The 17617-nt window shown below is 31.7% G+C and overlaps 1 protein-coding gene across 1 annotated transcript; it reads left to right on the top strand.

Annotated features, from left to right (window-relative positions):
• Positions 1–2253: 2253 nt before the first annotated feature.
• Positions 2254–4461, top strand: LOC132058336 (transcription factor bHLH118-like). Its single transcript, XM_059450873.1, has 3 exons — positions 2254–2741; positions 3239–3592; positions 4274–4461. The coding sequence occupies exons 1-3, from the start codon at positions 2370–2372 to the stop codon at positions 4355–4357; spliced, it is 810 nt and encodes a 269-aa protein (XP_059306856.1). The 5' UTR covers positions 2254–2369; the 3' UTR covers positions 4358–4461.
• The last annotated feature ends 13156 nt before the right edge of the window (positions 4462–17617 follow it).

Raw genomic sequence — 17617 nt, 5'->3', positions numbered from 1 at the left:
TTTATATGGACCAACGTGCTGGGTTTTTACATAAGGCGACATGTGCTAAGCTTATACAGAATTGTCTTTTTCTCTTTTGTTAAAGTGTATCATACATAATATTCATATGGATACAGTAGTTATTAATTTTAGATATAAAACTTTTGAAAATTTGACATGGATACCACTATCCACCATAAATCGATCGACAAAAATAATTTAAAATTATTGATTTCCTATTATTAGGTGTGGAACTAATAATCCACGCCAAGTTTGACGAGAAAGGTTTAGGTATTCTGTCTAAATTTAATAATTAATTATAGACTATTTTTTCAGCATGAGATAGACTAAATTTCTTTCTTTTCTTTTCTTTTCTTTTTTTTGGTTTTTTGTCGCTAAAAATTTGAATTATCACTTCGAATTAATAACGAACAAACTTTATTTTTAATTCGATATTCTACTGACTGCATCATGACAACACTCTGATAGTGAAGTCCAAGTCGAGATCTAATATATAAATATACTTCATTCGTGACAAACATTGATTATGGAGTTCAAGTCAAGTTCTAAAACAACAATTACTGAGATCTATTATACATTTGTATATCGTTTTAAAACACGCATGAAACATTTGCTTATAGATCCTTTCTTCTTGACAAATACTAAAAAAATAATTTGACCAATTTGGTTTCAAACTATTTAACCTTTTCTCAATCGTGGTTTGGATGAAGAGTTGAGGGACTTACCTAATTGAATGTCGATTAGGTCTTTTGAATTAACTAACTTAGCAAAATAATTCAATTCAATTCAATTCTTTTCCAGATTCATCATATAAATAATATTTATTCAAGTTGACAAAAATTTGAAGGTGCTGAAATTTATTTTGATAAGAAGAGCATTGCTGGGGAAAGAAATATCAAAATAGAGTAAAATCAGTTACAGTGTAGTATTTAACATTTTCACTTATTAATTTTTCTCTTGGAACTATATAGGGCTAGCCTTCATTCCCAAATTTTTATAAGACCAAAAGACTTAATTTCTCCATTTGTATTATTTGAAGAATCATTGAAGAATTGTGATAAAGTATTTTCGTAATTTGTTTTATGTATTAGGTACCATAAATAGTAATAAACATTTTCATAAGATATTCTTACATAAGTCCTCGGAAATCACAATCTAAGAATTTTTGTAGGGCATAATCTCATTTTTTATTGAGCTAACTAAATGGAAACGTAATTCATCATTATTTTAGTAACTTACACAAATTTATTAATTTTTTATTTTATAGCTCAAACACATTTATAGTTTAACCAAAAAAAATATTTATATGATTTTTCTTAAAAATTGTACTTATTGATGTGATTGACGCGATGCAACACGTGCAACGCACATACACTAAACTAGTCTAATATAATGGTCTGATGGCTTATTTATGCTTTTGGTGTACATATCAAACCTATTTATTAGAAGTCAAAATAAAAAGCCAAGTAGATTTTGTGCATTTATAAGGACAACATATCGAGTATATATGGCTTACTATTCCGTGAATATAAAAAAGTAAAAACGCGACAAATACATAGTTGATATTACGAAAAGGATTTCACAATTATGGAGTCTCCTACGCAATTATTTGGCCAAACCAGCTTCTAATAGAATTAATACAGACAATATCCAAATAAGTAATATAAGTCACCGGCCATTATAATCAGTTGGCAAACCTCATTTCACAATATTAATTAAACCAAAGAGTTGAATCACTGTGCGATCGAAAAGACGAAAAAATATTGATAATTAGTTTAAAGTACTAGGGGTAGGGTGTTTGTCCAGCTGTCAATGAACTTAATTAGTCGGGTTGGTTTAACGCTATTCTATCTCTCTCATTTTATGTGTCACATTTTTCTTAATGTATTTTGGTTTTATAGTCTTTTACAAATTTAATTTTAGTTTTTTATAAGAAATTTTCATTTTCATAAATAAGAGATCCGAAAAGGTTATTTTCTTTTATTCAAATTGTAAGTGGCGGCCATAGAGACAATTTAGTCAAAAGAAAAATGTCACCTTTTTTATATTTATAAATAATTTAAATTTAAACTTCTAATTTTACTCGAGATAATTTATAGCCATACATATTACTTGTTTCATAATACAAATTTCAAACACCACCCCATCAATTAGAACGGACCAAATAGTAAGCATTAACAGTGACAAACGCAAAGCCCCACAAAATAAATTGCTGGTGAGATTCGCTCATTTCTCTTTGATTTGTTTATTAACAAGAGATTGCAGGAATATAAAAGCTCTCTTAATCCTCTCAAGATTTCCTACGTCACAGTTAATTAGTGCGTGTACTTATTATTAAGCTGAAAACATATTAATTAGAGGAAGCATAGATGGATAATTTCCACTCAATGTTTTCTTTTCAACAAGACAATGATAATGATAACCACCAGCTCCTTTATCCACCAACAAACACCAATTCTTATTCTTTTCTATATTATCAAGATACCGCCCATGTCCAAGATCTGGTTACGGATTCATTATTGGAAGTGGACACAAATAACTTTAACTTGAACAATACCAGAGATGTTAAGAAGAGAGGCAAAAAGTTGCAGAAATCATCTCTTCAAGTTAATGAAAACAGTACTAGTGCTGATGGAAAGCAGAAGAAAATAATACACAGGGAGATCGAACGGCAAAGAAGACAAGAAATGTCTAACCTTTATGCTTCTCTTAGGCAACAACTTCCTCTTGAATATCTCAAGGTTCGCATTTCTTTTTCATTTAATTACTTGCAGTCTTGCTACAGTGGCGGAGCCACATGCATCCAAGGGGTGTCAACCGACACTCCTTCACTGAAAAATTATATTGTGTAGATCTGTGAAAAATAATTGTTTTATGTATATATATGGAATCTCCTTAATTTCTTTGTATATTTACTTTTTCATATTTTGACACTTTTAGTAAAAATTCTAGTTCCGCGTTGCACCCATAAAAATAATATTCGCCGATTGTTTTTGCATTTCTAATAATCGGATATCTCCATACCAACTGGCGTAGCTACATAGACCGAAGAGTGTGAGTTGAAAAATTATATTTAGTACATGAAAAATTATATTTTGTATATATGTCAAAAATTACTTCATATATAAATATATATTAACCCTTGAATGCCCTTTGTAAAATTCATGATTTAGCCAGTACTATTTTATTTTGTCAGTGAATAAATTCTCTGAACAATTATTATGTTGAATTTTTTCAGGGGAAACGTTCCACATCGGACCATATTCTTGAGGCTGTGAATTATATAGAACACCTGCAGAAGAAGGTTAGGAATTTGGAAGATAATAGAGATAAATTGAAGAAGGCTTTAAGTTCAAGCAAAGTTGATTATCCCAAAAGTGGATGCTCGACATTATCTAGTGAGTCCTCAAGAACAATTATGGAAGTGAGGCCATGTTTGGATGGCATAGAGATATTGATAAATTGGAGTGTCACGAACGAAGGGTGTTGTCTATCCAGGGTTCTTGAAATTCTACTTCAACAAGGTCTTAGCATTGTGAATTGCAGCTGCAATAAAGTAAATGGAAGGTTACTTCACTCTATCAGAACTGAGGTATAACCCTAGGCAATTGATAAATTCAACTCATATGTTGAATATCTTTTACTACTTCTAGTACTTACTCCCTTTTGTCTTGTTGTATGTGAACCTTTTGATTAGGCATAGTATTAAAAAGAGAGAGAAAGAAAGTCTTTTGGATCTTTCTACATGTTACGATATTTATGTGGCTATAAAATCATCTTATTAAAGGTAAAGTGGAAAGTCTAAAATTAAGTACAATCCTCTGAGCTAGAGGTCCCCATCTCTACTCGATCTGTTCCCGGGAGTGCCCTAATTAAATGACACCTTCCTTTCCCCAGTCATTTCGGGTTAAGAAGATGTAAAAATTTGTTTATCTCAATAACTATAAGAAGGGTGTTCCAAGGTGTGAAAGAGATAAGGGATTTGGGTTTTGAATAAAATGACCTTTTGATTTTTCATTTTCATATTGAAAATATAATTATAAGAATGAGAGGTGTTAATCTTTTTATCATCTTAGCGTCGAGCTATTTTTCCGCGAGACCTTCCCAACAATATCGTTATTGTAGTAGAGTTCAACCATCAAGTTACAAATGTGTCATTCTTTTCTAAATGGACTAAAAAGAAATTTCACATAAAATGAAACAAATGGAGCTAGTAACATTTTGAATGAGTAACACGTATTCATTTCATTTTGTGTTGTGAATATATTTGCAGGTTAGTTCTCCGGCAAGTGTTGATGCTTATCAGCTCCAACAAAAATTAGCAGCTACTGTTCAAACTGATATAAGCTTCAAGTAATTAAATCTACCATATTTCGGTTTTTGTCTTAACATTTATATATGATCAACGTTTGCCTAGCTAATGTATAAAAGGAAAGTAGAATTTCAATGCTGAAAATTCATTAACTATTTAAAAAAAAATTGTTTTTATTACATAGGGGGTAGGGGAAGGGGAAATGGGGAGGGGATTACAATGTGGAGATTCGAACCCTCACCAACAAGATGAAAGTTCAGGTAACCAACCAACTGAGCTACTAGATCCCTACAATTAACTAGTATGTTTCTCGTAATCTCTTGCGGTTGTGACGCATTTCAGCCATATAAATGTTCTTGACAAACAAGAACATACTTCCTGCGTTTCAATTTAAGTGTCTTACTTTCTTTTTTGGTCTGTCTCAAAAAGAGTGTCTCTTTCTATTTGGTAAATAGACAATTCAAATACTATACATGTCAAATTTAAAACCACAAAATTCAAAGAACATTTTAGAACATTACACACATCTTTAATTTAGAACCACAAGATTGAAACAGTCTCTCTATATTTCTTAAACTCTGTGTCCAGTCAAACTAAACCACTTAAATTGGGATACGGGAAGCATATAATTAGTAGTTAGAATTTTTTTCATGGTCGAATTCAATTCACTCAGCTTTCTGTTCAAACTAATTCTATATATGATGTACCTTCTTGGCATTCCATGAGGGAAGAATCAATTAAACAAGTTCAGTTTGCTATTAAGGAGGAAAACGCCTTGTATGATCAGCCGTTGCTTATGGTATTTCTCAAATTATAGAAGGCATGGAGAATTAATAGCTAATTACTGATCTCGATTTAACTAGGATATTCTTACTAGTGATCAGCAATATAATACCATCTTACAGTTGCCAATTATTTCCACTGGATTTTGGTTTTGTACCCAACTAAGTTACTATATATTTTCTAGCTTCCATTTAGTACTATACTACAAAGTTAAGTTCTTATGAATAGAGTTTATGAGGTCTGTGAGCCATATTTGCGAAATACTTGATAGACCCATTTGGATTCATGAGTTGTAATTCTCATGTTTAACAGTTTAGAACTTAGCAATTGCTCTTCAAATAGATTATAAAATTTCCTCTGGTTACTGAAATCTCAATGTCGTAATTATATGACTAGCAACTAGCAATGTCAAGAGTGAGAAGACAAAAAAAGAAAAGCTGTCTAGTGATAAGCTATTAAATTCCTGCGAGGATTTGAAATAAGCAATCAAGATGGAGCCTACATGCTACCTATAATTGATCCATGCCACATGGAGTATTTGCTAAGGAGTTTAGTATATAAGGCTCTAATATATTCATGTAATGTAATATTTGCTAAGGAGTTTAGTATAAAAGGGCTTCATATATATAGCTAGAGAGGTTTCCTGCTGAAAGACGCCGACTTGCTAATTTCTTGGTTAAATGAAGGTAATGAAAACCAAATGCAAATTTAAATCACTGCATAGGGAATCATAGTAACCAAGTTACTAGGAGTTTAATTTCTCCTCTGGCCCTTCCGAGAGCTACATACAACATTCTTAATTAGCTGATTGGTAGTGGTAATTATTACTTCCTCCAGTCCATTTTTATTGTCAGGTTTCTTTTTTTGCAAGTCTCTTAAGAAAACATTAACTAAAAATGGTAATTTGATTAAATTATTCTTATTTATTATTTGATCTCAATTTAATACTACTCTCTTTTTCACTGTATTTATCGAGTAAGGATAAAGATGGAAACTAATTACTACTCCCTTTGTCCCAATTTATATGGCACACTTTTCTTTTTAGTCTGTCCCAAAAAAAAATGTCGTCTTTCTATATTTAGAAACAATTTAATTTTATGAGATGATTTACAATCACACATATATCTAAAGCTTGTTCTGGACCACAAATTTCAAAATGTCCTTAAACTCCGTGCCAAGTCAAATATTGCTACATAAATTAGGACGGAGGGAATAATAATAAGTTATATCTTGATTTTCTAAAATGACAACTATTTTGGATCATCTATTTTTACTAAGGACGATAAGTAAAATGGACCGGAGGGAGTAGTTCATTATCTTAATCTGATTACTCTAATCGTTTCCCAAATTTGGGACCTCCATTTCACAAATTAATTCTGGATTTGCTGAGAAAATAGTCTATTACTGTGAGCTAGGTGTAGTGCCGAGAAAATAATAATCAAACAGAAAATATGCAATCATAAATTAGTGTTACAATCTCGGAGTCTTTTCAACAATAAATAAGTTATATCTTGATTTTTTTAAAATGGACTTGAATTCAAGGGCTATTTTGAGATCATCTTCGTACGGATCTTTTCTAAGAGAAACTTGAGTGTGAATAAGCTTGAAAATGGACCGGAGCTCTCCCCGGCTTCTTGTTAGAACTTAGTTCATTATCTTAATCTGATTACTCTAATCGTTTCCCAAATTTGGGAACCTCCACTTTTCACATCTTCATTGGCCTTTGATTTTCTGGATCATTTTGACACGTGATGAAAATAGTCTATTACTGTGAGCTAGATGACATTTTTTCACTTGTGGAAAGCACGTAAACATCTTATAAATTGGATCTTTAATTTCGTATTATTGGACTTAAATAATTAACAATTATATTATGTAATATTTTTTACCTAATATTTTTGTTTTTGATTTCTTACCGATTTAAATTCAATAAAATTTCGTTATCTACACTAGGTTCACTTGTGGAAAGCACGTAAACATCTTATAAATTCCATTTTTTCACGGAAACAAAATTATGTTCTGTACCTTTTTTTGTTTTTGATTTTTGTTTTCCTCTCAGTGTCCGGAACTCTATTTGTGGCCCTGTTAATCTGGGTTTGCGCCGCGTAAGACTCATAAATAAGAACACGCTTTGTACCAGAATTTTTTTCATTCTCGTGACTTAAACTTGAGACTTCTAATTAATAAAATAGTAATTCCATCGGGACCTTGATGGTGCAATGGACCTCAATCATGTGTAACATCGACTTCTAATCATCACTCTCCAGCAAATGAAAATTTGGGGGGAAAACAATCAGATTTTTTTTTTTTTTTTTGGCTCATTATATGTGTCCAACGTAACCTCCATGGAAAAGAAAAAAAAAAAAAAAAAAAAGTTACACCAGCCTGAAATGGTATAGCAGACCAGAAATTGGAATGAAGGGTATAAGTAATGGATTTTAGTCGGCATCTTTTGGTGACCTTCCCACAAATTGACGACCTTTAATTTTTTTTATTTTTTTTGGTTTTCCAAACGATGTAGGGTATTGAAGGAAATAAAAATAGTCAAAGGAATAATATAAGCACAAGCGGAAGACTCAACGATGGCTATATAGAAGAAATTTATCAAACTAGAGAGAGAAGGTAGGAGACTTTATTTAATAACTCAAAACTCTTGAATCTCACTACAATGAAAATATGTGACATAGCATCCCTATTTATAATACTAGAAATCAAAATAGACTAGGACTAGAAACCCCATTCCAATATGAACTAGACAAATAAATCCTAACTAAATATGAATTAAATAAATACCAAATACCAATCCTAAACAACTTTGGATTAGTAATCTTGGTTTAATTCCAACATAGCCTCCCTTAAACCAAGATCTTCAACCTTGAGCGTGCCATTAACAATATCATATCTTGTAGAAGTCAACCACCTCAGACTCTCGAACAATTTCCTGAAGTACGTAGCATCAACAAACTTGCGAGTGCCATCTTTAGTCAGCTTCAGTTTCTCTTCAACAAGATTCAAAGTTAATTTGGCTTTCTCCATCTTCAAAATATCATGAGCATATTTGTTCTTCTTTTTGTATCCTTCAATAACTCGTCTTGATTTAAAATCATCTGCTTCTTCACTTGATTTGTACTTGGTCTTGTGTGCCCATCCGACTCTAGTTGACCTTTCAATAGGTAGTAGAGCAGTATCATCAACAAATAATTTTTCTTCAAGCTCCTCAAAATATACAATCTCAGATAATGGTTCAAAATTGATTGTGTCTTCAATATCCAGAATCATGCACGTCAATTGTGGATCTGGACTCTTAATTATTTCTGCTTCAATTTTTGGTAGATCACCAAAAACTTGCTCTTGATGAACTCTTTTGCTTCTTTCATCACTAGATTCATCTCCAATACCTTCAAACAATTTTTCTTGTGTGATAATGGCGGGTACTTCTATTCCTTTTTCAATAGCCCCACATTGTATAGACCAATCATGTCTATTACATATTTCATTACTTAAAACACTAGTAGCCTCTACCGAAAGAGCATCAGTCCCAATCAAATTATCCCTTTTAGCTATCCCAGAAATCATTGATAAATCAATTTGAACATTATTGGATTGCGTTGCAATCAAAGACATCTATACCACAACAAAAATTACCTCTACCTTCTCTTCTTTTCTTCATAATTTCTGAATTCTGGCCTTCTTCATTTATTTCTGCCAGATTCGATGACTCTTCTTTATCTTTTGGTTCATCCTTTGTTTGCAATGCCTCATCCACTATCTCATGTGTTTGCTGATTCAATGACATCTCATATGCCACCAATTCATCTTCTAGATCATCAACTCTCAACGTATTAAGATCCTGGGTTGCCTCAATAGCTCGTTTTCTTAATGTGAAATTCTAATCTTAAAGACCGCAATATCTTTTCAACAACTTTAACTTCTTCCAATACTTCTTCGCTGATTTTCATATCATTAACAAATTCTGTAATTCTTACAAAAAATTCTTTGACAGATTCTGTTGGTTTCATCTGGACCAACTCATACTGTCTCCAAACCTCTTGAAGTTTCTCTCTTCACGTACGCAAAGACGTCTATATGATTTCACCAAAATTGTCCAAGCATCTTTTGCTGATTTTGCATGCAAATATTTGTTATATACATGCAATTGGACTTTGCTATTGAGGTAATATAATGTCTTATAATTCAATCGCATATCTTTCTCCAATTGTGTACCGCTTCACCGATCCAATGTTATTTTATAAGGATTTTCCATGAATCCTTTATCAATAATGGACCACAATCCAACAACATTAAAAAAGTTCTTCATCTGTTGATACCAACTCTCAAAATTATTTTTGCCATCAAACAAAAAAACGGGACAATCTGGTAAATATGGAATATTCATATTTCTTTATATGTCGGATCTCACACAAGGCTTTGAACGGATCTCACACGGGCCTCATTTGTTTGCACTTAATGGGAGTCTGAATCTGAATGGTTCAGATGTCAGCCCATTGAGTGTATTTGTTTTTTTTAAGATTCAACCTCTTAATAGCTCTTATTACATCTGACCGAATTAGATCCTACACAAAGTCTGAAATTCATTCAGATGCTTTAAATTCTTGGTCTTCTGATTTTAATATTAAATTTATTTATTAGTAAAATTTCTCTTGCATCTATCTCCATGTAGCCCCGGCAGACTCCTCCACCTTTATGTTCATCCCGCCTTTCCTCCGTCGTCGTCAACCCACAATAATCACCATAGCTACCTTCTTCCCAGCAAATACAGATGTAAAAATAGAGAATACAAACACCCATGTTTCAAAATCGGGTCTTTTGTGGGAAGAAAAGGTAAATCTTCCAAGAAAGAGGTCATATTCAAGGAAACAGTGGTGGTTTTCTGTGGAGTTATGGCGACATAAATGATTAGTTCCGCCAATAGGAGTAGGTGGAGAGAAAATTTAAGGGATTAGGAAAACATACGATTTAAGAATTGGAGGCTAAAAAGGTTTTCAATGATTTTTCTTCTAGTGGTTGGCTACCAGAATGTCGAAATTCACTGGTGTTTCACAATTAAAGATTGTATCTTTTTTAAAATTATGTTTATTACTCCCTCCATCCCAATTTATTTGACATTTTATCTTTAAATGTTTTGAAATAAAATTTACATATTTGGAAATTACGTAAAAACAATATTTTTTACGGCCAAAGAACAACTTGTTTGACTCTCGAAAAGCGAAAAATGTCAAACAAATTGAGATGGAGGAGTAATTTTTTATTTTTTTAAAATTATGCACATTCGAGTATACTATAAAACAAACGGTCTTAATTATCCTGTATTCAGATCTAAATACAACATCTTAATATTCAGATGTGTATTCAGATTCAGACGTCTTAATCTTAATGAAAACAAATGCAGCCTCACACAAGCTTTGATCGGATCTCTCACAGGCTCTGATACCAATTTGAAGAAAATAAAAATACTCAAAAGAATAATATAAGCACAAGCGGAAGACTCAACAATGGCTATATAGAAGAAATTGATCAAACTAGAGAGAGAACGTAGGAGACTTTACTTAATAACTCAAAACTCTTGAATCTCACTACAATGAAAATGTGTGACATAGCATCCCTATTTATAATACTAGAAATCAAAATAGACTAGGACTAGAAACCCCATTTCAATATGAACTAGACAAATAAATCCTAACTAAATATGAATTAAATAAATACCAAATACCAATCCTAAACAACTTTGGATTAGTAATCTTGGTTTAATTCCAACATATTTGTATTGGAACCTGATTAATTCATATTCGCGAGACGCCCATTTAAGGAGAAGCGCTCCCTTACAGAATTTTTTCATACCCAAGACTTGAACCCAATCAAACCTCTAATTAAGGGTGAAGGGACCCTATCTATCCCACTATGACCCCTGTGATAGTTTTCTTTAGGGGTGTCAATGGTACGGTTCGGGCAGTTAATTTATGAAATTTATACCATACCAATTTTTTGCTTATTTTATTTTATATAACCAAAATTAGACTTTTTAAAACCGTCCTATCATCTCGGTTTTTCTTCGGTATCGGTACGATTCGATTAATTATTCGATATTTTATAAAGAAAACGTCATATAAAAGTCACAAGTAGAAATTGTACACGATACCGTGCATACTTGTATAAGACTTTGGCAAAAACTCTCTAGACATTTTATTGTTTTAAAAAAAAAGAATCAAGAAAACATGAATCACGATAAGAATAGAGATCCATCCCACTATTTTATAGTAGTGTAAGATAATATTAAATTAAAGACAAAAAATTTAGATCACACGAGCTGGAAGTAATCAATCAAGATGAGACACAAGAACTGAGTCTAATAAGATTCGATATCCAATAAAAGAATTTAAATCATACGAGAGGAAAGATATCTAATACCTTGTAGCTTGCTACTCAAGATCGTTGGAATACCTTGTAACTTAGTGGTTACCGCTCTAGGTGCTAGAACTAATTAGTTTCAATAGGGGTAACATAATAGGTTTCGGAGTTGGGACTTTAGTGTTAATTACTTGTTGCCGACTTGTAGTCATTTCCATCACCCTGGGCACAAGATGAAAAATTAATGTTTTATTAATTTTAAACTTAATAGATAAAATATATTTTACAAATATAAATGTATTCGGTACGGTTCGATATTTTTTCGGTTTATTTTTATAAAATAAAAAACCTATTCAATTTTTCGGTATGGTTAAAAATTTATATAAAAACCGTAGGTTTTATTAAAAAATCCTAATAATCGGTCGGTTAAGTCGATTTTTACAAAATCATTGACACCTAATTTTCTTTCTAAACAACAAAGTACTTATTGTTGCTTGCTTTAAGGCTAGTTAACCGCCCAAAATGAAGTTTTATTCATGCTACGATATATATCTTAGATAAATTAAAAGTTCGTTCGACATATTCTCGTCCACACTCAAAATCTGTTGTAAACACAAAATACCACAGATATAACAAAGGCAGAAATGGAAATCAAGAGGAATTTTATTTTAAGTATACTACAAACTAAAATTGGAATGCGGAGAAGAAGTAAAACAACAGAACAATGACGGTAGACGTTCAATTGAATTTCCTTCACCTGAAAACTATATTGTACTATAAAATAAAATAACTTTTTAATGTAGAGAAAATACATAAAAACCCCCCAACGTATACTGAGATTAATTATGACGCATCTAATCTTTGCGGGCGACCTATTATCCCCTGGCCTTATTTTTTCTGTATTTTTGTACCATTTTTTGACTGACGTGGCCAAAAAAAAATTGAAGCCAGGTTGGGCGATTGAGAGTGTTGCACACTCTCCGCCACATTGGTGCCACGCTGCTGCCACGTCACTGCCACTTTTCCTTTCTTTTTTTTCATTTGATTTTTCTTTTATTAATTATATTTACACTAATTAACCTCTAATTAACCATTAATTTTGTCTTCTTCATCACTAAACCCTTCTTCTTCTTCTTCTTCTTCTTCTTCTTCTTCAAGAAATCCATCAACCCATTTTCTTCCTCCATTAACACATACACACATTCAACCCATTTTCTTCCTCCATTAACACACACACACACATTTAACCCACTTTCTTCCTCCATTAACAACACACATTCAACCCATTTTCTTCTTCCATTAACACAAACACATTCAACCCATTTTCTTCCTCCATTAACACACACATTCAATTTAATCATCAATCATAAAGAGCTTATTTTCAAGAAACATTCAACCCATTTTCTACAACCCATTTTCTTCCTCTATTAACACACACATTCAATTTCATCATAAACCCCCCTTCTTCTTCTTCAAGCCCCCCCCCCCCACCCCCCACCCCGCTCCTCTTGCCTCACCTATTTGATTACCCTGACACCCATTTGGAGAAATTGCCATTTGAAGGACAAACCGTGCAATTTCTTCTTTCTAGGCTATGTTCAATCATGGATGGAATTTAACAACAATGGAAATTGTTGTTTGTTAAATTTCATGGAAATTGTCAACCCGCTCCTCTTGCCATTTGTTAAATTTCATGGAATTTCATGGGGAATGAAATTTAACAACAATGTAGAAATTGCACGAACTGCCCATGATTTCACGAACTGGGTTGTGTTCAATCATGGCGGCGTCGGTGGCGGCGGTGTGGTGGCGGCGGCGGCGGCGGTGGGGGTGGTTGAGGAGAAAGAAGAAGAATGAGAAAAAGGAGAAAGAAGAAGAAAGAGAAAAAAATGGATTTTTTATAAAAAAATTAATTTTTATTAAAATATAAAAACTATTTTTACTGTTTTCACTCGCTATTAATTTTTTTTTTTGGGCCACGTCAGCCAAAAAAGGTACAAAAATACAGAAAAAATAAGGCCAGGGGGTAATAGATTGCCCGAAAATGTTGGGTGCGTCATAATTAATCCGAGTATACGTTGGGAGGTTTTAAATTTCTAGGTATCAACCATGATGTTTTTTTGGTTCTCCGTGCGCAATCACTGACACGGGGTCATTTTATATCTTAATCAAAATAAAGTAAAAGTTCAATTCCCCTATTGGAGAATTAAATATCAGCATGATAATTTAAATACCTTGAATCAAATTACTGACCATAAGAACTTATACTTATACTTTCACGTTCAACACATGTGTATTTGGAAATTTTAAATAAAATGAGCCGTTAGAGTAACAGTACTATATATGATCAATAAATATGAGAACATATAGTGGCATAACCATGAATACTGTCGTCAAGGAAATTAAAAAATTTAAAAATATAACACCTAAAATTTGAACTTGTATTTCTTTTATGCAGTGTACTATCATTTTTCCACAAAGAGGATATAATATATAATTCCATGTGGGGTCAATATTGGCTGAACTATTTTCCAAGTTTGGTGAGAATAAGACAAAAATTAGCTTCCAAGTTCCAATATCTCTTTGCATTTCTTAACTTTTTTAAACTTAAATATTATTAAAAAAAAAAATCCAATCGATTTTGATTCAAATTATTTGGACGGCAGTCAAACAATTTGACAATTTTTATACTGAAACTGCGTCAAAGTCAACCTTGTAGGTGTGAGTTTAAAAAAGGAATGACAATGAGATGCAATTTCAAAGAAGTATATTAGTACTGCGTAGCTATTATAAGAGTGAATCCCACTTTACTCCCTAATATTTAAGGGTTGAGAAACGATACCCCACTCACATATTGAATGGGAACGATAACCCCCCTATTTAATATTTTCCGGTGAGAATCTTTATTTTTAATAAGGGTGAAAATCATTTACTCCCCCAACTATGCTTTTTCAAAATCAACCCCCCCCCCCCCCCGCCCCACCAATTTTGAACAATAGACATTCTTCCCCCTTTATCATAATTGACTTTTTTAAATGCCTATTTCACCCTTTACATTATCAACTTTTGTCTTCTTTGTTTTACTTCTTTAAAATCATGATATTTTTCATTTTTTTAATTTATGTATTATAACAAATAAATATTATCTTGCGATCGAAGAAAAAGTGAGAATACTAATTGAGTATATAAGTTAATGATGTTTTATAATAAAATAAATTAGCAGAATAAACAAAAAATTAATTTTATTAAAAATAATAAAAACTTTAATATTTATTTATACAAGTGAAAAATGGTTCGTCATAACTTTATAAATATATTTATATGGTGTAAAGCAAAAACAATTAAAAAATAGAGGTAAATTTTTAAAAATGATTTATTTATCGTAAAATGAATTTTAGTTTACAAACAATAGAGAATAAGAGAGAAGTGAAACTTAAATATACACACATGCATGTACATACATATATATACTTACTGCATATAATATTGAACAATAATAAAAAATAGCATTAGATTTTGTTACAAATTCATAAAAGTATTATTCTACTTATAATGTTAATGAACTTAAATAAGAATCAATAAATACCTACATTAAAAAATAATTATTATATATAATATAAAAATGTATTACATAAATGGAGGATTGAAAAAAAACAAGGATGAAATAGTCATTGCATAGAATAAATGGGGGAGAATGTCTATTGTTCAAAGTTGAGGGGGGAGTTTGATTTTTAAAGCAAAGTTGGGGGTGAAAATCAATAAAGATATTTTTTAACAGATTTTTTCAAGTAGTTGTTATACATTATTTTCAGCGGAATAGGTGAATGGGACAATAATAAGAGATATATATTTTTGTATTTAATTCTAGAAAGAAGAAAAAAATCTTTATTAAAAAACAAAAGATTCTCACCGGAAAATATTTGATAGGGGGGTTATCGTTCCCATTCAATATGTGAGGGGGGCATAGTTTCCCAACTCTTAAATGTTAGGGGAGTAAAGTGGGATTCACTCCTATTATAACACATGAAAATAGAATATGAACGTCGCTAATATCCGTTCATTATTGTATCTAGGGGTGTTCATGGTTCGGTTTGAGTCGGTTATCCTCTAAAAGATGACCAAATTAACTTAGTCGATTTTTCAAATGTTAGAATCAAATCAAATCAATTAAGTTGGTTTTTCATTGCTTTCGCTTTTTGTCGGGTTTTTCTCGGTTTTTTATTTAAATATATGACAATATATGTCCAAGCACATATTAAATTAACTATTATCTAGCATAACACTACCAAATCAATTACTCCTATTGAGAAAAGAAAGAAATATAAACCTAATCAAGTTATCTATGTACTTTCTCCAAAAATTTGTATGCCTTATATAAGAATTTAGCCATTTTCAAGGAACATAAAAAAAAAATTCTTTCAATGAATTGTTTTTGTGCAATAAATTAAAGATCTAATTGTGATATACCAAGATATCTTGATGAATAATTAAAGGACTCGAAAACAAGTTAATTTGAACATGAAATAGATTCTTAAAATTATAAATATAAAAATAACAAATCAAACTAGAAAGTAAATACAAAAATTGGATTCCTATAAAGGCAAAAACATAGATTATGAATCAAGAGTGCAAAAGATTAATATCGTAAAATTTCAAACCTTTTCTATATAATATATATATATATATATATGCATCTAAACATATTTATATTGTTGGTTTAGTTCGATTATTTCGGTTATTTTTTGCTTAAATCAAAATCAAATCAAATTTCACTACAAGAAAAATTATATTTGGCAACAATTTTTTTTTATTGCCATAGATCGATTATTGTTGCAAAAAGTACTTTTGGCAACAAAAAAAAAATATTTTGGTGCATGAACTTTTCCCAACGGCGGTTATTGCAACAGCGTGCAACAACTTTTTTTTTTCTTGCCAAAAGTACTTTTTGCAACAATAATCAATACTATGGCAACAAAATTTAAATTCTTTGGCAACAAAAAAATCATTTGCCAACAATAACTAAGTTGTTGCCAAATATAAAAAAATTTGTTGCGATTTCTATACTTTCTTGTAGTGTTTTTTCGGTATATAAAATGAAAAACCAAAATCAAATCAAACCAAAAAGTGTGTTATGGAATGGAAAAAACTAGATAGAAAATCAAAGAGAGAATGAATGAAAACTCATTGCATTAATTCATCAAATTGTTTTTATATTGAAAAATAAAAGACTACATCTCTATTTATAGAGAAATAAAGAGAATAAAATAAAAGAAAATATATTATTTTCCTTAGAGATGCTAAACTAAAAGGAAACTAAATATTTTATAATTAATATAGTAGCTAGACTTAGAAGGAAACTAAATGTTGTAGAATATTCCTAGACTAAAAAGGAAGTAAATCTTTCTACCATAAATTAAATCATAAATCAGAAGAAAAGTAAATTTTAACATTCTCCCTCAAACTCAAGTTGGTGTATCCAATTTGAGTTTGAAGACTTGATTCTTCTCCTTCTTCTTGAAAGCCGTTTAAAGTTATTTTTTTAACTTATCTTCACTGGCCAATTGTGATGGTTTTCTCTTTTCATCAATGAACATTTGTGGAGCATTCAAATGTTACATCCCATAGTTCTGTACGTCGAAATTCGTAAGTGTTGGTTGTTTCAAGTATGGACTTTGGAGAAAGTATGAGGGGTAATTTTGAACCTACTCGAGGAGAGGATATCTTTTAGTATATGTGAAGTTTTGAAGCAAAGCAAAAGCCTAAAGTGAAGTTCATGAAGAGTAGTTTCCAATGCAACAAGCTGCTCATCGATACGGTATCGGAGTAAGGAGATATGGACGTTATAAGTTGGGCTGGCAGGCTAGGGAAATGCTCTGCGCGAACGCGCCAGGAGGTGGCGCGAACGCGCAGAAGAGGTGACAGCCAACTCAGCGCGAATGGACTACTTCCAGGGGCGAACGCGCTGAGCAAATTTTAGGTCGGTGCAACCAGACTCTGGAAACTTTATAAAAAGGGGCTCACTCCTCATTTGTCATTCAAAATACCCCTAAACCTCTCCAAATTTCTGGAATATTCCCCCAATTTCCAAACACCAAATTTTACCGCAAATCAAGTATAATCCCCGAATTTTGGTTTAGACAGCGTATAGTTGCGATT

Source organism: Lycium ferocissimum, chromosome 5 (assembly GCF_029784015.1).
Source record: "Lycium ferocissimum isolate CSIRO_LF1 chromosome 5, AGI_CSIRO_Lferr_CH_V1, whole genome shotgun sequence".
Taxonomy (NCBI): Eukaryota; Viridiplantae; Streptophyta; class Magnoliopsida; order Solanales; family Solanaceae; genus Lycium; species Lycium ferocissimum.
The sequence above is the reverse complement of the archived record's forward strand: the minus strand, read 5'-3'. Positions and strand labels throughout refer to the sequence as shown.